Source organism: Neofelis nebulosa, chromosome 4 (genome assembly GCF_028018385.1).
Source record: "Neofelis nebulosa isolate mNeoNeb1 chromosome 4, mNeoNeb1.pri, whole genome shotgun sequence".
Classification (NCBI taxonomy): domain Eukaryota; kingdom Metazoa; phylum Chordata; class Mammalia; order Carnivora; family Felidae; genus Neofelis; species Neofelis nebulosa.
The window spans coordinates 159721738-159742932 of NC_080785.1; the positions used below are offsets into that span (position 1 = coordinate 159721738).

A 21195-nucleotide genomic window follows, 5' to 3' on the forward strand; every position below is an offset into this window, starting at 1 on the left:
TTTTTGTTTTTTTAACTGATGTGTTATATAGTATAGATGATACACACACAGGGAAAGTTCAAATGGGGGTCTCAATCCCTCTCTAAAATTTTCCAGAAATAACCACTGTAACCAGTTCCCTGATGTTCTTTATATATCAGGCACATAGGGGTATTCTTCCTTTCAATAAATACTGAGACAGCTTCGGTTGATTGCTACATGCTAAGTGCTAGGGTTACAAAGCGCCTTCCTGCAGGGGCGTTCCAGTGGAGAATTGGAGGGGAGACGTGGAGAGAGATGAGGTTGATCCATTCCAGTAAAACTAACTCAACACATCGTGCAGAGCATGTGCTCATGTCTGAAGAATTAAAAAAAAGAACTGATGAGGGGCACCTGGGTGGCCCAGTGGGTTGAGGGTCAGACTCTTGATTTTGGCTCAGGTCATGATCCCAGGGCTGTGGGATCGAGCCCCATGTTGGGCTCCACACTGAGCATGGAGACTGTTTTGGATTCTCTCCCTCCCTACCTCTGTCTGCCCCATTCATTCTCTTCCTCTCTCTCTCTCTCTTTCTCCCCTCCCTCTATCCCTCTACCCCATTCATATTCTCTCTCTCTCTCTCTCTTTCTCTCTCTCAAAATAAAAAATACATATGAAAATTTTTTTTTAAAGAGGTCTCTTTGTTCCCAGAATTATGTTAGGACACTATGGTATCTCCCTAACGCTAACATTGTCAAAATCGGGAATGTCCCAGAGATTGAGACAATCTCTGCCGTAGAAAACAAGAATACAAATGGAAGACATGAAACTCATCAGATGTGTTAAGTATAGATAGGTTTCTAGTAAACAAGTTCAAGACGTAGGTAAAATTCAGAAGACGTGTTGGTAAAAGGAAGTAGATCGTGCCTGTGTGTGTTGAACATAGAAGGGAAGGTTGAGAGAGAGATACTCTGATGTGTTGCATATATATATACGAAGCGTACGAAGCATTCAGTGTTCGTGAGGTCATCATTCAGCCACCCGTCAGCGGCACCAGTCTGGACCGACGCGTCCGGCGCCCAAAAGACGCCATGACCGTTGAGCAGACTGCTTGGCAAGCTAACGGTTGTGGCGAGGTATACCGTCCCCCGCATCTCTCCAACAGGGCAAGAATATGTCCTTGGTCCTCCGGTCTGGGGGCCGCTTGCCCAAACCTCAGCTCCATCGTCACAGTCACATCAGTGGCAGGGAACGCCGACGTGGCAGAGGGAAGGAGACCAGGCGTGCGAAGGTCCCGTGCCCCCAGATGCGGCGTGACCCGTCTACTTGCACAACAACCAACAATACAGCAGAGCAGTTGTAACGGTATCCCGGAATCAGAGTCTCTCTCTCGAAATGTCTGATTGCCCCGCACGCACCCCTTTTCTCCTTGTGATGACGTGAGATGACAAAATGCCTCTGTGAGGCCCTCCCCGTGGGCAAAGATGAAGTGAGTTGAATGGCGTAGGCGTAGTGACGTAGCGCTAGGCTGGTGACCACGTCTGGACCATGGGCAACTGAGGCCGTGAAACCCAAAGCCACAGGTGAGGGTAGACGAACGCATTTGGGACGTTTGGTATAAGGCCTAAAAGTAAAGTCTAGTATTTTTTTTTCTCAAGGTTTTTATTTACTTATTTTGGGAGAGGATGCGCGGGGGAGGGGCAGAGAGAGAAGAGGGGACAGAGGATCCAAAGCAGGCTCTGTGCTGACAGCAGAGAGCCCGACGCGGGGCTAGAATCCGTGACCTGTGAGATCACGACCTGAGCCGAATTCGGATGTTCGACCCAGGAGCCACCCAGGTGCCCCAAGGTCCGGTATCACGTGCTGCCCTGGTGTCTGGGGAAACTGGGATAGCCTGGATTGACCCAACCATAAGTTTGCCTCCCCAGTCTGCTCCCACAGAAAAGATCCCCTGTGGAAACCATCCTCCTTATCTTGGGGACCAGGCGCAGTTGCTGTTGGGTCCTGAGTAGCAGGCTTCAGCGCCCTGCCAGCCTGCAGAATGATTCAGACGAGCCCATCACATCCTCCCGTCGGTGGAGGGGAGCAGAACCAGGAGACCCCTCTCCCTCTTGTTACTACAAAGCCTGCCTAGGAGCCGTGCACAGTGTTCCTGAGTGCAGCCCTCTGGGGCCCTGTGTGGCGTGTGGCTTCCTCCTCCCCTGAACTATGAGTATATGTGACTCATAAACTACGGTGACTCTCCTCTGTCTGGCATCGGAGGTCATGCCCACAACTGTCAGGCAGGAATCCCTCCCTCGCCAAAGAGGTGAAGAAGAGTCCATCAAAGCAGGAGGGAATGTAAATCACAAATCTTTTTAAAGCACCACTGGGACGAAATAATCAGAATTTCCAGCGTGTTTACCCTTTGACCCAGTTCCAGTGAGTTTTCCCGTAGAAATATTTACGCGGGATCCGGGCGCCCAGCCGGCTCTGTCAGAAGAGCATGCGACTCTTGATCTTGGGGTTGTGAGTTCAAGCCCCTCAGTGGGTATAAAGAGCACTTCAATAAATTTTTTAACAAAGAAAAAAGAAACATTGACCCAGGATCTGTGTTAAAAACATAAGGCTGTTCATTGCAGCGTTTTGGGTTACGAGGTAACTGGAATGAGCCTACCCATGCATCTGTAAAGGACTGAGTAATTCCGTGTATGGTGAAGTCATTAAAAGTGCAGTGGTAAAACAGTACTGAATGACGGAGAAGTAATTTCACAGTGTATCTTACAACAACTACTCAAAATACATCAGCATTAGGAGTTAATTACACAGCAACATCCTTATTTGTCTCCCGTGGCATTTACCTATTCCCAAACTTGCCTCGCACCAACTCTGTTTTTATTCCCTAGAACTACTTACATAAGAATGTATTTGGAGGGCTCCTGGGTGGCTCTGGGTGGCTCAGTCAGTTGGGCGTCCAACTCTTGATTTCAGTCATGATCTCATGGTTTCGTGAGTTCAAGCCCTGAATCGGGCTCCAAGCTGACGGTGCGGAACCTGCTTGGGATTCTCTGTCTCCCTCACTCTCTGCCCCTCCCCCACTCATGCTGTCTCTGTATCTCTCGAAATAAATACTAAATAAACTTTTTTTAAAAAAAAGAATGTTTTTTTAGCAATTAAAGGGAATAATGGGGTGCCTGGGTGGCTCAGTTGGTTGAGTGTCCTGCTCTTGGTTCCGGCTCAGGTCATGATCTCATGGTGTGGTGAGTTCAAGCCCTGAGTCAGGCTCTGCGCTGGCAGCATGGAGCCTACTTGGGATTCTCTCTCTTCCCTCTTTCCACCCCTCCCATGTCTCTCCCTCTGCCCTTCCCCTACTCATGCTATCTCTGTCTCTCTTCAAATAAACTTTTTTTAAAAACCAAGGGAAGAAAATCAAATTTTATTAATGCCATGGATGTATTTTTTCTCCTGAAGAGTAAATGGATTGGCAGCATTTTAAATGTGAGAAAGTTAAGATTGAGTAAAATTTATCAATCTGACATGAAATCACCAAACACAGAGAAGGCATATCCTAAACATTTGTGGGATGGATGGATGGATGGATGGATGGATGGACGGACGGACAGAAGGAGAGAAGGAAGGAAGGAAGATGGATGGGTGGATGGATGGAAGAAAGGATGGATGGATGATATGATGGATGGATGGATGGACAGAAGGAGGGAAGGAAGGAAAGAAAGAAGGGAGGAAGGAAGTTGGATAGGTGGATGGATGTATGGATGATGGATGGGTGGACAGGAGGAAGGAAAGAAGGAAGATGGATGGGTGGATGGATGGAGAAAAGGAAGGAAGGAATGAAAGAAGGGAGGAAGGAAGATGGATGGGTGGATGGATGGAAGAAAGGATGGATGGATGATAGATGATGGATGGACAGAAGGAGGGAAGGAAGGAAAGAAAGAAGGGAGGAAGGAAGTTGGATAGGTGGATGGATGTATGGATGATGGATGGATGGACAGGAGGAAGGAAGGAAAGAGAAGATGGATAGGTGGATAGATGGATGATGGATGATGGGTGGATGGATGGACAGAAGGAGGGAAGGAAGATGGATGATGGATGGATGGACAGAAGGAAAGAAGGAAGATGGATAGGTGGATGGATGGATGATGAATGAAGGATGGATGGATGGATGGATGGATGGATGGATGGAAGGGTGGATAGATGAATAAATATGAAGACCAGGTTCCTAACCCCCATTTCCTATGCCTATTACTAAATTTAGCTTATTAATTCAATAATATCTGTGGACCTCAATTTCCAAATGCAATAAGAATATAATAGTATATTTAAGATAACATAAAAAAGGACTGGTTAATACTCTGTAGGATTGGCCTCGGCTCCTTACACTCTAAAGGTTTAAATCTTCACCCTCAGTCCTGCTTAACAAACCAAACATTTGAAGCTACTTTGAATTTCTTATTCCTTAGTTTTCCCAGAAGGTGGCAGTATGGTGTAAGGACTAAGTACTCTATCTAGGTCCAAATAGGATTTAACCGTCGTCGTCGTCAATAAAATTAGATTGCTGACGGATCTTGTTTGTGCCTTGGCATAATATTATTTCTAAATCTTGTTTCAGGTAAAATCCTAAAGAGTTAGGAACCTTGAATTATTTTTTCCTACTTTCTTTTGGTGACAACCAAATAAGGGAGGGATTCTACTAGGTCAGGCTCCCTAGGCTTGTGATTTACTGGGGACTGCGCTCAGGAGAGAGAATAAGGAAAGCAGGCTACGGCAGAGTAGCAACATTTGAGACAATGGGTATACACAGAGAAAGGTTTGGGTGCTGTGGGTGGTTGCTTCTGGCACTCTGCCCGGGTCCCATCCATCACTGTGCCTGTCAGGTTCTGTCCCCCACGCCACCCCAAGGGGCAGCCCACAGCCAGTGACTGATGGACCCAGGGGATAAAAGGCCTTGCCTCCCGATGGATCAGAGCCATGGTGCACCCTCCAGAGCTCCCCCAGGGAATGAAACCAAGGCTAAGACTCCTACTGAGACCACCTCATTTAGCTCCTTCCCCTGCCTATCATGCTTCCTTAATATCCTTCTCCTGAGAGAGTTCTCCTCCAAAAACTCATGGGCACCCCAGCCCCTACTGTCCCCCAACACATCATGTCGATCCCAATTCCTACCTCGGGTTCTTACAGGCAACTGGCCCGAGGTAGCCACACTATGAGGAATTTTCTATCAGTTAGTATGGGCTAGCTTTGGGATAATTGTGAAGGTTTTGGGGGAAGGAAATGCTTCTGGGTCTTCAGGAAGTGCACCTAGCATTAGAGAGGAATGAATTCCAAGTAGAGGGAACAGCATGTGCAAAGAAAAAAGACTTTATGAGAATGGGGATTTTTGTTTTGTTCACTGTTTTATCCCCTGTGTCTAGAATAGAGCGGTGCAATCTGGGGTTAGGGTGGAGGTCAAGCCTGGACTCTGAGGTCTGTAGACACCTGGACTTCCCCATTGTTGAGAGCCAAGCTACCAGCCCCGCCACCACCAAGAGACCTCTCAAGGGCTAGTCAGGATAGTCAGGAACTTGAAGTCACCAAGGGCAGCCACCTCTGAGAGCAACTGATAACTGCCCTCCAGCCAGATCTCTGTGTCATTAAATCAGTATTGATTGAGCACCTATTATGCCCCAGACCCATGTGTGAGGTGCAGGAAATACAGCGATGAATAAACCAAACAAAATTACTTGCCCTATAGAGCTGGCATTCTAGTAGGGCAGAGAGATAGTAAACAGAATAAAGGAAATAAATTGTTTTGTATTGTAGGAGGTGGTGATGGGGTGCCCGGGTGGCTCAGTCAGTTAAGCAGCCAACTTCAGTTCAGGTCATGATCTCACAGTTCATGAGTTCGAGCCCTGCATCGGGCTCTGTGGTGACCCCTCAGAGTCTGGAGCCGGCTTCTGTGTCTCTTCTGTCTGCCCCCCCCCCCCTTCTCATGCTCTGTCTCTATCTCTCTCTCTCTCAAAATACATAAATAATTTTTTAAAAAAAGAAGGTGGTGAGCGCACTGGATAGAAACAAGTGGGGAAAGTGGATGGAGGGTGTGTGTGAGAGAGAGAGACAGAGACAGAAGAAGGGAAGAAGAGACAGAGAAAGATTTAGACAGGGAGATCAGGGGAGACCTCACTAAAGAGGGGACACGTAAGCAATGACTTGAAGCGAGCCAGCGAGCCAAGTGGTCGCATGCAGGAATCTGGGCGAAAGCATTTAGGTAGAACAGCATTAGGCAGAAAGCGTTTAGAAAACAAGAAGTACAAAAGCCCAGAGGCAGGAGTGTGCCTGGCATGTCCAAGGAAAGGCAAGGAGCCAGGGTGGCTGAGGCAGAGAAAGCAGAGTGCAGGGTGGGGGAGATTGGGAGGAGACGAGGGCGAGGAGATGACTGAGACAGATCGTGCAGGGACTTATGGGCCATGGTGAGGACCCTGGCTTTTATTCTAAGTGAACTGGGACTCCCGAAGGCTCTCAGGAGAGGAGGAGCAGGATCTGACTTAGATTTAATAGGATCACATTACTCTTGACCCCAGTAGAGCTTTATTAAACATCACAGCTAGGCTGAGATGGACCAGGAGGAAGCAAAGAGAAACTTTCCAACCCGAATCGAGTGTCAGGGGTAGGAATCAGCATAAGAAAATGAACAAACTGTCATGAAGTCAACAGTAGCAAAGACAGCAGTCTGATAGATAGCAAGGAGGAGAGCCCTCTCTTTTGTACGTGAACCAGATTGACTGTATGTATAATGAATGTTGAAATCACAGTACCTCAAAATCAACTTATCCAAAACTTAACCCTGTCTCTCCCCCCAAAAACCTGCTTTTCCTCCAAGTTCCCTTCCTCTGTAGTTCTTAATAGAAAAGATTGTGTTAATTTTGTTCACTGCTGTATCCCTAGAAAGTAGCACAGATCCTGTCACTTAGTGATATTTGTCTCGATAAATATTTGCCGGAGGAGGAAAGGACTTAAGGTTTTCTCCCAAATCCTGCAATTGGTTTGGATTGCTCCAGATAACCAAATAAGTTATCACCCTGGACTGGATTTTTGAGACTCCAGCCAGATCTGTGGAGTGCCATCTGCTAAGGAGGTAAAAATACCAAGATTTGTGAAAATGACTGCTTCCATAACTTGAGATACCAACAGAGATACCCTAAATTCTGGCTTACCCAACTCAAAACCACAGCGTTATTTAAGCTTGATTTTGACGCCAAAGTCACTTCCCACTCCTCAGATAATGCTCTGTAACTAAAAGGCATTCCTCTCCTAGGGTCAGTTGATTCTGTCACCCCAAGGGCAATCAACAATAGCTATGAAAACCTACCACCAAAGGAGCATATGAAAATGAGTGCAGAAAACGTACAGAAAATAAACAAAAAAGCAGAACCATGGGTCTGGTGGTGAAAGATAAAAACAAGTTCCCTTTTATAGAAATTTCCTTAGTCAGCTAACCTAAGGTATGTGTATCAAGTCTCCTAATACTTCCTTGCAGTCAGAGAGGTGGTCAGCTTAAAAGCACAGTGAGGAGCTTCAAGAGCTGGCTGGCAAAGGTTACCTACATGCAGGAATGCAAGGGCCATCACTCCTTCCAGGTATGTGTGACCTTGGGATTGACTGTGACCTTGGGATTGAACCAAGCTAGTCGGTTCAACAATCAGCTGTTTTTTCCTTCTCTTTCTTCTGCTCTGCTTTAAACATTCTCTTCTGGGGCGCCTGGGTGGCTCCGTTAGTTGAGCGTCCAACTTCGGCTCAGGTCATGATCTCACAGCTCATGAATTCAAGCCCCACGTCGGGCTCTGTGCTGACAGCTCGGAGCCCGGAGCCTGTTTCAGATTCTGTGTCTCCCTCTCTCTCTTGCCCCAACCCGCTCGCATTCTGTCTCTGTCTCTCTCAAAAATAAATAAACATTCAAAAAAAAAAAATTCTCTTCTTCCCCTTGGCTTATGGTTTCTTTCCTCACCACCCTGTTCAGACTGCATTGTCAAATATCCCTAAAATGTTCCTGATGGTCCAATCCAAGGACTTGTTCATTTTCATCTTCACAGATTTTCTGTTTGACACCCTCTCCTCCTTGATAATTTCGTGACCTGGCACTGATCCGACTTTTTCTCTACCTCTCTTGCCATTCTCTACCCCCCCCCTCCATTTTCTTTGTCCTGTGCCAAGAATATGAATAACAAGCAACATTTTCGAGCACTCACTATGCACCTTGTATGTATTAACCCATTCAGTCCTCACAATGGGCCGATGAGGTGGGTACCGGTATTTTCCTCATCTTAGGGATGAGAATAACGAGCACAGAGAGATTGTGTTACCTGCCCAAGGTCACACAGCTTGTAAATGGCAGTCAGGACTCCAACCCAAGCCGCCTGGCTCCAGTTCTTTGCCATTATCCTCCTCCCACAGGATTCTGCTCAAGGACTCGTCTTTCTGCTCCCGCTCCCGGAATCTCTTGATCCTGTGGCTTCAGTCGCCACCTCTGTGTAGACGGTTTCCCAACTCTGAAGTCCCGTCCAGCCTTCCGGCTCCAGATCAAATAGCAATACCAATAGCCATCATATCAATCATACCAATAGCCATAATATCAACCAAAGCTTACATTTACTCTAGCCTCACATAAAGCTAAAATGGTTTTACCTGCATTATCGTACCAAATTCTTCACGTGAATGATACAAAATACCATCACAGAGAGGTTATGGGACTTGGTTCAAGTCTCACAGCTGTTTAGTTACAGAGGCAGGTGGTAAGCTCTCGGGGCACCTTGGTGGCTCAGTCAGTTGAGCATCCGACTTTGGCTCAGGTCATGGCCTCGCAGTTCGTGGGTTCGAACCCTGGGTTGAACTCTGTGCTGACAGCTCAGAGCCTGGAGCCTGCTTCGGATTCTGTGTCTCCCTCCCTGTCTGCCCCTCCCCTGCTCATGCTCTGTGTCTCTCTGTCTCTCAATAATAAATAAATGTTAAAAAGATTTAGAAAAAAAAAGAAAAGAAAATGTGGTGGTGCCCCGGCTGCCTGAGTCTCAGGAACTAGGAAACGCTTTTCAACCTATATGTTTTACTACTTGGCTCTGTGAGTTACATTCATCATTTGGGCAGGTGTAGTGTTAGGCCACTTCTGCAAAGTAATTATTATACCAAAGTCGGGGGAAGGGAAATTTAAATGTATTAGGAAATATGCCAGGACCCTGCCGCTAAGCAGTCCACAGCCCAGCTGAGAATATATTCATTGGACAAACAAAACTATTCAAAATGGTCCATGAATGCGGTTGTGTAAGTAACTGATCACAACTAGCACCCTCTTTAATGCAGGCAGCACGGAAGGACGAACGACAGCCCCCCAAAGATGTCAACGTCCTAATCCCCTGCAGCCTGTGAATATGTTACCATATGAGCGTAGGGGAGGAAAAACTTCACCTCTACCCTCTTAGGGTCTCTGGCCGAGAATAAGAATTAAGCTGACATAAGACATTAACAGGAGAGAAGCAGACAAGTTTCATTACCCTGCAACATGTACACGGGTGCCTTCGCAAGAGAACAAAGACCCAGGAAAGTGACACCAGAGCACAAAGCTTTTGTGCCTTTTCGACAAAGAAATGACGACTTTGTCAAGGGACAAGACGGAGGGGTTGGGGCTAGGGATGGTGAATGGTGCGAAAGTGACTAGGAGGTCTGTTGGAGGGATAACTGGGGGAAGCCAAGGGCCGTTCCAATGAGTGTGTTTATACAGATCCATTTCAGCGTGCATTCCCAGTCTGGTGGTAAGGACATCCCTCGCTTCCTGGCACAGGGAGGGCACCTCTCTCGCGGGGGAAATGTTACCGCCTGATTCTAAGCAGGAAAAGGTAGGTCAGAAAGCCCTTCCTGCAAGTGCTGTTTCTCAAGTGCCTTCCACTCTATAAAATAAGCAACATGCCACAGCGGCATGTTTTGAGGTGTCCTGTCCCAAGCAACGTCACATGCTCAAAGGGACTTTACAGATACGGATTATGCTAAGGATCTTGAGATGGGGAGATTATCCTGGATTATACAAGCGAGCCTCTTCTAACCATGGGCGTCCTTTTAAGAGGGTGGCAGGAGACCAGAAGGGAAGGAAGATACTCGACTGCTCGTTTTGAGGGTAGACCGTCAGCCGCGGAATGTGGGTCACCTCTGACAGCCGGAAGTGGAAGGGCATGGATTCTCCCCTAGAACTTCCAAAAGGAAGCAGCCCCACTGATAACCTTAATATTAGCCCAGTGAGGCTAACTTTGGACGTCTGGCCTACGGAACCATATGAGAATACATTTCTGTTTTTAAGCCACTGAATTCATGGTAATTTCACAACCACCAGAAACTCATAAAGGGAAACCCAAAAAGAGGTAGCATTGTCCTCCCTCCCATTCGTAAAGGGTTGCCACTAGCCCATAGGGCTTTGTCTCCCAAATCCTGCAGTCGGTCTAGATTGCCCCCCAAATGACCAAGTAACATATCACCCCTTCTACTGGACTGTCATATCTGGGGAGCAGCATCTACTGGAAGAAAAGCTACCCTTTCCTCCAGTCGTTGTCACTGTAAACCTGTCGCTGTCAATGGCACCTCCATGCATGCAGCACGTGTGGGATTTCTGAAAGAGAGGTCATGTGGGTTGATAGGTTATCAGCAGGAGCCCAGAGCCTGAGTTGAATCTCAGCTCTGTCCCTGCCTAGCTCTGGGAAGTGGAGCGAGTTACTTAGCCTCTCTGTGCCTCTCTCTCTCTTTTTTTTTTTTTAGTATTTATTCATTTTTGAGAGACATAGAGAGAGTGTGAGCAGGGGAGGGGCAGGGAGAGAAGGAGACACAGAATCGGAAGCAGGCTCCAGGCTCCGAGCTGTCAGCACAGAGCCTGATGCGGAGCTCGAACCCACAAACCACGAGATCATGACCTGAGCCGAAGTCAGATGCTTAGCCAACTGAGCCACCCAGGCGCCCCTCTGTGTCTCTGTTTCTTCATCTGCACAACTGGGATCATGCTACCAGCACTCACTTCCTGAAGTCATTGCAAAGCTAGATTAAGGGCATGTGCCTGGGGTGCTTAGAACAATGCCTGGCATGTAATGAGAACTCAATTCCCCTTAGATGTTGTAGAGGCTGGCCTTAGAATTTTGTCCCACCCCCACCAAAGAAATCCTCCCTCCAAGACATGGTATCTCTCTCCAAGGGGGTTTCACTGGCGTGTTTACAGGCAGGCTGGAGGGAGTGGTTGCATCCCAGGGCATGCTGCCTTTTACTCCAAAAATTCCCTGTAAGTGTTGTTTCACAGCCACCAGCTGATACATGTTCTGGACCTCCCCAGGGAAGCCACACACCCCCATCTTCTCCAGACTGTCGGCCTCAGACTCTCTCAATCCCCTGATCTCAGTCCTCTATGTACAGGAATTGAAGTTCACCCCAGCTCTACCTAACTGGTCCACCCTGACCTACACCCGTCGCCCAACTTGGTTAACAGAGACCCTTTCGTTGCCAGGACCCACTTTCTTTTTTAATTTTAGCTTTATTGAGGTATAATCGATAGACCAAAAAGTTGCACACATTTAATATACACATCTTGATAAGTTTGTACGTATATATACACCTTACGCCCATAATACCATCACCACAATGAAGATACCAAACATTTCACCTACAAAAATTTCCCTGTTTGTGTGTGTGTGTGTGTGTGTGTGTGTGTGTGTGTTTGGTAAGAACACATAAAATGAGATCAATTCTTTTAATGCATCTTGGACTGCACAACACTCTATTGGTAACTACAGGTACTAGGTTTTACAGCAGGTCTCCAGAACTAACCTTATATAACAAAAACTTTATATCCATTGAAAAGCAATTTCCCATTTCCTTCTCCCCCAAGCCCCTGCTAACCACCAATCTGTTCTCTGCTACCATGAGTGTGACTCCTTTAGATATTTCACGTTAAGTGAAATCATACAGAAACCCCCTTCTGTGTTTGACTTATTTCACTCAGAATAATGCCCTGTAGTTTATCCATGTTGCCACAAGTGACAGGACTTTCTTATTTTTTAAGGCCAACTAATATTCCATTATGTATATCACATTTTCTGTATCCATTCATCTGCAGAAGCCACTTTCTCAAGGGGTAACCAAAGTTGCAAATAAAGTGACTAGTCACCAGAGCTAAACTTCAACAAGTGGGCACTATAGGAGCCATTGGTTGGTTGTTCATATTGAAAGATTCCCACACCATTTGTGCCCACACCAATCATTGCCCAGGACCAGCTCCCACGACACTCCTGCCCGCCCAAATCCTGCCCCGGGACCCAACCCACCTCCGCATAATTGGGCATCTACGTTAACGTCTGCTGGGGTAGAGAAGGGGGTCCAGAGTCCATTCTGATTGGCCGATTCCTGCACCATACCAGCTGTTAGTAGTATCCTTGCAAATGGAAAATAATTCTAGATATTGGTATGTAATAAGAATGAAAAGAAGGCGAGGGGAGAACTAGCTATCAGAGTGGTGTCGGATTTCTCAGGAAAGGGAAAGAGAAGGCCACCCATCTATCCATTGTCTTCAGGTCTTTACCCGAGCAGGAACATGCTGATGATACCAGCAGACGCTGGGAAGGTTTGGGGAAGAGGAAGGAGCACTTGATCAGCCACAGTAGAGGCAGCCCACATTTCCCAAGAAGGCAAAAACAATACTTCCCTTCTAAGAAGTGTTTCTAGAACCTTGCCCACCTTCCCTCAAGAGGAAGACTGATTCTTATCCACGTAAATCTGAGTGGATTGGCGACTTGCTTGTAACCAGGAGAATGTGATAGGAGTGGAGTTTCATGGCTTCCAGGGCTGGATCTTAACAGGACACATAGCCCGTTGGCGGGGAAACTCCTTCTTAGAGTTCTGAACTGCCATGGAAGCTGCCTGCCCAAGGTTGCCATGTTGGGAGGAAAGCCAAACTCCCCAAGTCTAAGGCTACATAAAGGGGTGACAATGCACAGTCCGTTCCCAGCTGCTCCAGCCCCAGCCACTGCCTAACTGCAACCGTGTAAGAAACCCCAAGCCAGAATCACCCAGCTGAGCCCTTCCCAAAGCACAGAAATCATGAGAGATGATAAATGGACCTTGCTGTTTTAAGCCACTACATCTTGTGATGGTTTTTACATAGCAGTGGATAGCGGGTACACAGCCCTTGGGGAATTTCCTGGAATCTTTCCACAGCCATGTCACATGTCTCCCTTCTGCTTCCCTGTTCCAGGACTCTGTTTCCTGCTGAGTTTGTCAGAAGTCATGGCTCGGATGACCAAAGGTAAGTGCTCAACGCCTGACTTCTCCACAGTCCGAGAACCAGGAAAGGTGGAGACCAAGGGTACATCTGGGACCACTCACATCCTCCAGTGGGCTAGAGCAAAGAGGCTTGTTCTCGGAGTAGAACTTGGGGATGCTTGCTCCGACGCGGGGCTCGAACCCACGGACCGTGAGATCATGACCTGAGCCGAAGTCAGACCCTTTAACCGACAGAGCCACCAAGGCGCCCCAGGTTTTATTTATTTATGTAATCTCTACACCCAATGTGGAGCTGGAACTCACGACCCCAGGATTAAGATTAAGATTAGGATTGGGGCGCCTGGGTGGCGCAGTCGGTTAAGCGTCCGACTTCAGCCAGGTCACGATCTTGCGGTCCGTGAGTTCGAGCCCCGCGTCGGGCTCTGGGCTGATGGCTCGGAGCCTGGAGCCTGTTTCCGATTCTGTGTCTCCCTCTCTCTCTCTGCCCCTCCCCCGTTCATGCTCTGTCTCTCTCTGTCCCAAAAATAAATAAAAAACGTTGAAAAAAAAAATTTAAAAAAAAAAAAAAAAGATTAAGATTAGGATTAAGCTCGAACTCATGACCCCACACGCTCTTCCAACGGAGTCGGCCAGGCACCCCTTAATGTATCTTTTTACTTTAGTGTCCTTTGTTCATTTGTTTTCAGTCACCACAATGTGCCCAGTGTCGAAATAGAACAGAGGCTAAAACACACAAAGGAAGTGAAGTGAGCACTCCAGAGGGGAGAGACAGAGCAGGACGGTAATCATTTTATTCTGATAATAAGCGAGGCACCAAAACAAAAACAAAAAAAATAAACAAGATGATTTAAGGCTAACTTTAATCGCCTAGAGATCTCACTAGATTCTGATTCAGCAGGTGTAAGGGTGGGGCCTGAGCTTCTGCATTTCTAACCAACTGCTGGGGGATGCATTCTGAGTAGCCAGACTGCATTGTGGCCCCCATCAGGTTCCCAGTCCCCTCTCCCTGTGAACACCTCATAGGGAGTGTTCGAGATACTTCCTCGGCTCCAATCATTCCCAAGAGGGCCCACCTTAAGATCATTAGCGTATCTCTATCTATTTGGAGTCATACATAGACTTGCAAAGATAATATGAACCCGTATCCGAATATACCTCCTGTGGGTCCCTACACTTTCAAGTTTTTATAATCCTAGCTGATACATCTTGTGTGCCAGGCACTGCCCAACACACTTTACATGTATTAATTCACTTACTCTTCACAATAATCCATTTTACAGATGAGGGTACAAGGCACAGAGAGATGGAAAGACACACGGCTGATAAGTTGTGGAGCCAGGATCGACCCCAGGGTTTTAACCAATCCATTCCCCCCTTTTAAAGATTCTGCAATGGGGGTGCCTGGGTGGCTCAGTGGGTTAAGCGTGCAACTCCTGATTTCGGCTCACATCATGATCTCACCCTTGGTGAGACCGAGCCCTGCAGAGGGCTCTGCACTGACAGTGCGGAACCTGCTTGGGATTATCTCTCTCTCTCTCTCTCTCTCTCTCTCTCTCTGCCCCTCCCTCCCTCTCTCTCAAAATAAGTAAATAAAAACTTAAATAACTAAATAAGTAAAAATAAAAATCCTGTGCCGATCTTGAGAATAGCACCATTATATTGCATTGAAATTTTTGTGTGAAAATTAACGCCAGCTCCAGACCTCTGTCATGCAAACGAATCCTCACTTTGTTCTGTAACTTGGGTTTCGTAGCTCTCGTTTTGTAATGTACTTAAGATCTCAAAGGAGGAAAAGGGTGTAGCCTTCCTCATCCTGGAGAGGCCCCAGTCAGAGAGGCAAAGCCAAATGGTAACAGACATCTCTCAACCCCGGTGACATCTGACCTGCCCCCTCTTTTCCCTGCAGCAGCTACCTGTCCACAGTGCCCCCAACACGCTCACTGTGTCCACGGCACTTACTGTACCTGCGACTCTGGATACGCTTCCGACTCTGGGAAGAAATTCTTCACATTCCCCCTTGAGACATGCAATGGTAAAGGGGTAATTTTCAAACCACCCGGTGGCGGGAGTGGAAGGGAGGTAGCACGGGGACTGCTGTGGGTGGAGACTGCCACGCGGAAAAACCTATTGGCTCAAGACTCATCAAGAAAGAAATGCTTCCGGGGCACCTCGGTGGCTCAGTCAGTTAAGCGTCTGACTTGGGCTCCGGTCATGATTTCATGGTTCCTGAGTTTGAGCCCCGCATTGGGCTCTCTGCTGTCAGCGCAGAACCTGCTTGGGATCCTCTGTCTCCCTCACTCTCTGCCCATCCCCCCACAGGCGTGGGTGTTTTCTTTCTTCTCTCTCTCTCTCTCCCTCTCTCAAAAATTAAATAAACTTAAAAGTAACGTCTTTAAGAATGGGGGAAAGGAGGGAGAAAGGAAAGGAGGAAGGAGAAAGAAAAGAAAAGAAAGAAAAAGAAAGAAAGAAAGAAAGAAAAAGAGGAAGGGAGGAAGGGAGGGATGAAAGAGAGAAAAAGGAAAGAAAGAAAGAAAGAAAGAAAGAAAGAAAGAAAGAAAGAAAGAAAAGAAAGGGAAAGAAAAGAAAGAAAGGGAAAGAAAGAAAGAGGGGAGGAAGGGAGGGAGGAAAGAGAAGAAAGAAACAAACAAAGAAAAGACAAAAAGTGAGGGAGGAAAGAGAAAAAGAAAGAAAAAGAAAGAAAAGGGAAGAAGGAAAGGAGGGAGGAAAGAGAGAAAGAAAGAGGAAAGGGAGGAAGGAAGGGAGGGAAGAAAGAAAAAGAAAGAGAGAAGAGAGGAAGGAAGGGAGAGAGGAAAGAGAAAGAGAAAGAGGGAAGGGAGGGAGGGAGGAAAGAGAAAAAAAGAAAGGAAGGAAGGAAGAAAAGAAAGAAGGAAAGAAAGAAAGAAAAGGGAAGGGAGGAAGGGAGGGATGAAAGAGAGAAAAAGGAAAGAAAGAAAGAAAGAAAGAAAGAAAGAAAGAAAGAAAGAAAGAAAGAAAGAAAAGAAAGAAAAAGAGGGAAGGAAGGGAGGGAGGGAGGAAAGAGAAATGAAGAAAGAAAGGAAAGAAAGGGAGGGAGGAAAGAGAAAAAGAAAGAAAAAGGGAATGGAGAAAGGAAGGGAGGGAGGAAAGAGAAAGAGAGAGGAAGGGAGGGAGGAAAGAAAGAAAGAGAGAGGGAAGGGAGGAATGAAGGGAGGGAGGAAAGAGAGAAAGAAAAAGAAAGAGGGAAGGGAGGAAAGAAAGAAAGGGAGGAAAGAGAAAAAGAGGGAAGGGAGGAAGGAAGGGAGGGAGGAAAGAAAGAAAAAGAGAGAGGGAAGGGAGAAAGGGAAGAAATAAAGAAAAAGAGGAAAAGAGGGGCGCCTGGGTGGCGCAGTCGGTTAAGCGTCCGACTTCAGCCAGGTCACGATCTCGCGGTCCGTGAGTTCGAGCCCCGCGTCAGGCTCTGGGCTGATGGCTCGGAGCCTGGAGCCTGTTTCCGATTCTGTGTCTCCCTCTCTCTCTGCCCCTCCCCCGTTCATGCTCTGTCTCTCTCTGTCCCAAAAATAAAAAAACGTTGAAAAAAAAATTAAAAAAAAAAAGAAAAAGAGGAAAAGAAAGAAAGAAAGAAAGAAAGAAAGAAAGAAAGAAAGAAAGAAAGAAAGAAAAGAAAAGAAATTCACGAAATCAGCATCTTCTTTCATTTATTTGGAGGTTCTGATAGACTTTTCCATCCCCTTCACGGTGACCTCCCCTTCTCTTAATTTCATAATCACACACGAGTGTCTGTGTCATCATCTTCCAAACTCAGCAGTTACTCCCCCCGCCAAAATGCACTGTTTTCCCCAGCAAGACGCTTCGTTTCAGGTAAAGGAATGAAGAGCGAACTCACCGTGATGGGCACCGAGTAGGCCCACGGTGGGCACGAACCCACCGTGATGGGCACGCAACAAGCGTAGGGTCACGCACTATACACCTGAAACTAATACAACACTGTGTGTTAACGATACAGAAATTTAAAAAAAAAAAAAAGAAAAAGCTGCTTCATTTCACCCTTGCTTCCCCTCCCCCAGGAAAGAAGTGAGATCAGGAGAACGCTGTTGTTTCACCCCCCTCCTTAGCTCCCCTGCCACATCCCGTGAAGTTCACATTTTCTCAGGGTTCCCTGCTCGCCCCTGCTTCCCCTGCCCTGCCTTTGCCCACAGGCTGAGGTTTCTCTTCTTCCTGGTTGCACGCTTGCCATCTGTCCTTTATTTGGGGCACTTTCTCCTGTGCTTGCTTCGCGCCGGGCACTCTCTCCACTGTTCACTTTCGCCAGAAAGTTCTATCCTGCCCAGGTGGGGAGTGTTCCGTCCTCTTATCCGCGTGATCCATCAGCGACCCTCCCACGGATCACAGAACTGTCTTCAAGCTTGCGGGGCTGCAGAGGGAACGCAGCACCATCTGAGGCTCATTCCTCTGTGGCCACTTCTGTCTCACGCTCACTGAGGTTCCTCGCCGGCTCCCCAGGGAGAACATCCTTACTTTCCATTGGCTTAGGGGTGCGACCTGAAAGCTGACACGGGGAGGCTGGGGGACAGAGTGACTGCGAGATGGGAACGAGACTGTCACGTCTGGCTTCCTCAAAAGAGAATGGCTATGGAGCAGGCAGCAAAGCTCATCTGCGACGCTATGTCACAGTCTGAAAATTCCCCATTTCGTGTTTGCCAGATCGGATGGGGACGTCCTCACCACCCGCGTGACATTTGGAAAGGGGCTACGGGGACCCTCAGGACTGGAGACATGTTGACTTAATCAAGACATTCTCCCTCAGTCGGTTAATCTAGCAGGTGTATTACTCTGCCCGGGTTGCTGTAACAAAACACCACGGACCGGGCGGCGTAAACAACAGAAGTTTATTTTCTCGCCATTCTGGAGGCTGGGAAGCCCACGGTCGAGGTTCTGACAGTTCTCTTTTCTGGGGAAAACCTCTCTTCCTGGCATGAAGGTGTCTGTCTCCTTGCTGTCTCTTCACATGGCCTTTCCTCACTGCACACACACAGTGGTCGGGCAGGGAAGGAAGCCCTCGTGTCTCTTCTTCTACAGACACTAATCCTATCAGATCGGGGCCCCATTCTCATGATCGCATTTAGCCTGTTCCATCCTTAGACACCCCATTTCCAAACACAGCCACACCGGGAGTTAGGATTTCAACATATTGAATTGAGGAGACCTACAAACATTCATAACAGCAGACATGGTCAGTATTCCACTTTAGATGCCCTCAGCCTTGGCCACTCTTTTGCCAAGTCTAAGGCTCTCTGGCCACTGGAGACCACTCAGCCCATGCTCAGGACAGGTGGGAGTATCAGAGAGTAAGCTATCCCTGCAAGCACTGCTTTCCCGATAAATGGTAAGATTGGGCAGACAAAAGCATTATCAACCATAGCCAGAGCATGGAAAGAGCCCAAGCGTCCATCACTTGATGAGGGGATAAAGAAGATGTGGTATATCTATACAGTGGACTGTTACTCCGCCATAAAAAAGAAGGAAATCTTGCCACTTGCAATGATGTGGATGAAACTGGCGTGTATTGTGCTAAACAAAATAAGTCAGGGGGAGATAGATACCATGATTTTGTTCATATGTGGAATTTAAGAAGCAAAACAGATGAGCATAGGGGAAGGGGAAAAGAGAGCGAGAGGGAGGCAAACCATAAGAGATTCTTAGCTATAGAGAATAAACCGAAGGTTGATGGAGGGAGGTGGGAGGGGGTAAGCTAGATGGGTGATGGGCATTAAGGAGGGATGTGCACCGAGTAACGTTGCGATGAGCACTGGGTGATGTGTGGAAGTGACGAATCACCAAATTCTACTCCTGAAACCAATATTACGCTATATGTTAACTAACTACAATTTAAATTAAAACTTAAAAGAGAAAAAGATTTCGCCGATAAATATCCCAGCCCCCCACCCCTTGGAAAGTGCCTCTGAAGTGTGTGCTCTACACCACCTCCCAGAGGTTCACAGGGGAATTGAGTCCCTATCGCCCACAATGGAAACTTAGCTCTTTATTTTCTGCCTTCCTTTCCCTGTCTCATTTCACCACCTCCCTTCCAGTGTTTTCTGAGATCACCTCCCACATGAAGTACTTGCCCATGAATTCTTCTCTCAATGCCTGCTTCTCAGAGAACCCAACCAAAGTCAATGAGGAAAGGGAAGAACAAAGACAACCCATTACCTTGACTGAGTTGTCCTGGAAAGCCAGGACAGACCCTGGTGGAACGGGTATAGCCTCTGGCACATATTAGATGCTCCATAAATCTTTGTCAAATGAATGTCTAAATTCCTCTTTTGTGTTCCAGACATTGATGAATGTAAACCACCCATTAGCGTATATTGTGGACTTAACGCTGCATGCCAGAATGTCGAAGGAAGTTTCCACTGCCACTGTAATCCTGGGTACAAACTCCTCTCTGGGGACACACAATTCAAGAATTCCAATGAGAACACTTGTCAAAGTAAGAAACGTCTTGTCTTCCTGTCTCCCTTCTTTGTTTTTCATTGAATCTAATGCCAGAAAGTGTGTGTGTGTGTGTGTGTGTGTGTGTGTGTGTGGTGAGGCTAGGACATGTTTCCATTTTCTGGAGGTAAATCAATGATGGAAAGAGGAGGAAAAAAAGGAAAGAAGGAAGTATAGAGAAATAATGGGGTTAATAAGACAAGTGGCCTTTGGAAATGGGGGTAATGAGGTGCTAAGACAGGATTCTTTGAATTGCAAAGAGGAACTCACTCAGGCTAACTTAAGCAGAAAAGATGAATTTATGATACTGGATTACACAATTGGATATGATATTGGATTACACAATTGGATTGTATGATATTGGATACACAATTATTGGATGTGTCTTGCAACTCGAGGACAAAAATACAGCTGGGCTTCTGGAATGAACTGAAACAGGGGACTCTAGTGCACACGATCAGGGCACCTCAGTCTCTGATACTCTTTGGGTCTGCCCCTTTCTTCTTTTTCACCACAAACTGGCTTTCTCTGCCTTCTTAGTCCGCAGGATAGGAAATATGGCCGCCAAGTCCAAATCTTACCGTGGTTAATGATCCAAGCACCCAAAGATCAATCAGTTGACTCTCTTTTGGATCTAACTGCAGATTGTTTGGAAATGTACCAATTAGTCCAGTTTGAGTCATATGCCCACCTTTGGATCTCTGTCCAGAAGAGGCACCATCTTGTATAAGCATGAGCACTCTCACGGAAACCACACAGACAGGGAAACCTTTGCACAAGAAATATGGGAGATGATAGCTAGAAGAAGCGAGGGGTAGACGGTAGGGTAGGAACATCCTGAACTTACCTCCCCCCATGAAGACACCAAAGCTGCAACTACATTAGAGCAACTCTCTCTGAGAGCGACCCGAAGACTAGCCGAACAGCTCTTCCACAGGTAAAGACACGGAAATAAAGCCACATCAAGGAGGGTAACAGCAGCAAAACACAGTCAGGTCAGGAACCAAAACCCCCATCGCGGTGACCCACAGGCTGGAGGGATGTCACAAGTACAAAGGTTCTCCCTGAGCAGCAGGGCGTTCAGGCTCCACATCATGCAACACCCATCTGGGGACCTGCGCCAGGAAGGCAAGCCCCCAGAATGTCTGGCTTTGAAAATCAATAGGGCATATCTATCAATAATTCCTTTAAACGTAAATGCTCCAATCAAAAGACATAGGGTGACTGAATGGATTTAAAAACCAAGACGCATCTATCTGCTCCCTGTAAGAGACTCACTTCAGACCTAAAGACACATGCAGATCAGGGGCATCTGGGTGGCTCAGTCGGTTGAGTGACTGACTTCGGCTCAAGTCATGATCTTGTGGTTCGTGAGTTCAAGCCCCACATCAGGCTGGCTGCTATCAACTTGTCAGCATGCAGCCCACTTCAGATCTTCTGTCCCCTTCTCTCTTCCCTCCCCAAAATAAAATAAAATAAAATAGAATGGAATAAAATAA

At 47.1% G+C, this 21195-nt stretch overlaps 1 protein-coding gene and 1 long non-coding RNA gene across 8 annotated transcripts in view; both read left to right on the forward strand.

Moving 5' to 3' along the window:
• Positions 1-7421: 7421 nt before the first annotated feature.
• The window catches only part of ADGRE3 (adhesion G protein-coupled receptor E3), a 49826-nt gene continuing 36052 nt past the window's right edge, over positions 7422-21195 (forward strand). For 5 of the 7 annotated variants that reach the window (XM_058727718.1, XM_058727716.1, XM_058727713.1 and 2 more), the window contains exons 1-4: positions 7422-7566; positions 13197-13247; positions 15132-15257; positions 19539-19694. In XM_058727718.1, coding sequence (XP_058583701.1) covers positions 7542-7566; positions 13197-13247; positions 15132-15257; positions 19539-19694 — 358 coding nt within the window. In that variant the 5' untranslated portion in view covers positions 7422-7541. The remainder of the gene's footprint in view (positions 7567-13196; positions 13248-15131; positions 15258-19538; positions 19695-21195) is intronic. The other 2 variants (XM_058727717.1, XM_058727714.1) reach the window with 1 other exon arrangement.
• On the forward strand, positions 16813-19511 carry LOC131510526 (uncharacterized). The gene is made up of 2 exons (XR_009261081.1): positions 16813-17062; positions 19294-19511. It is a non-coding gene; the product is annotated as an uncharacterized LOC131510526 (long non-coding RNA).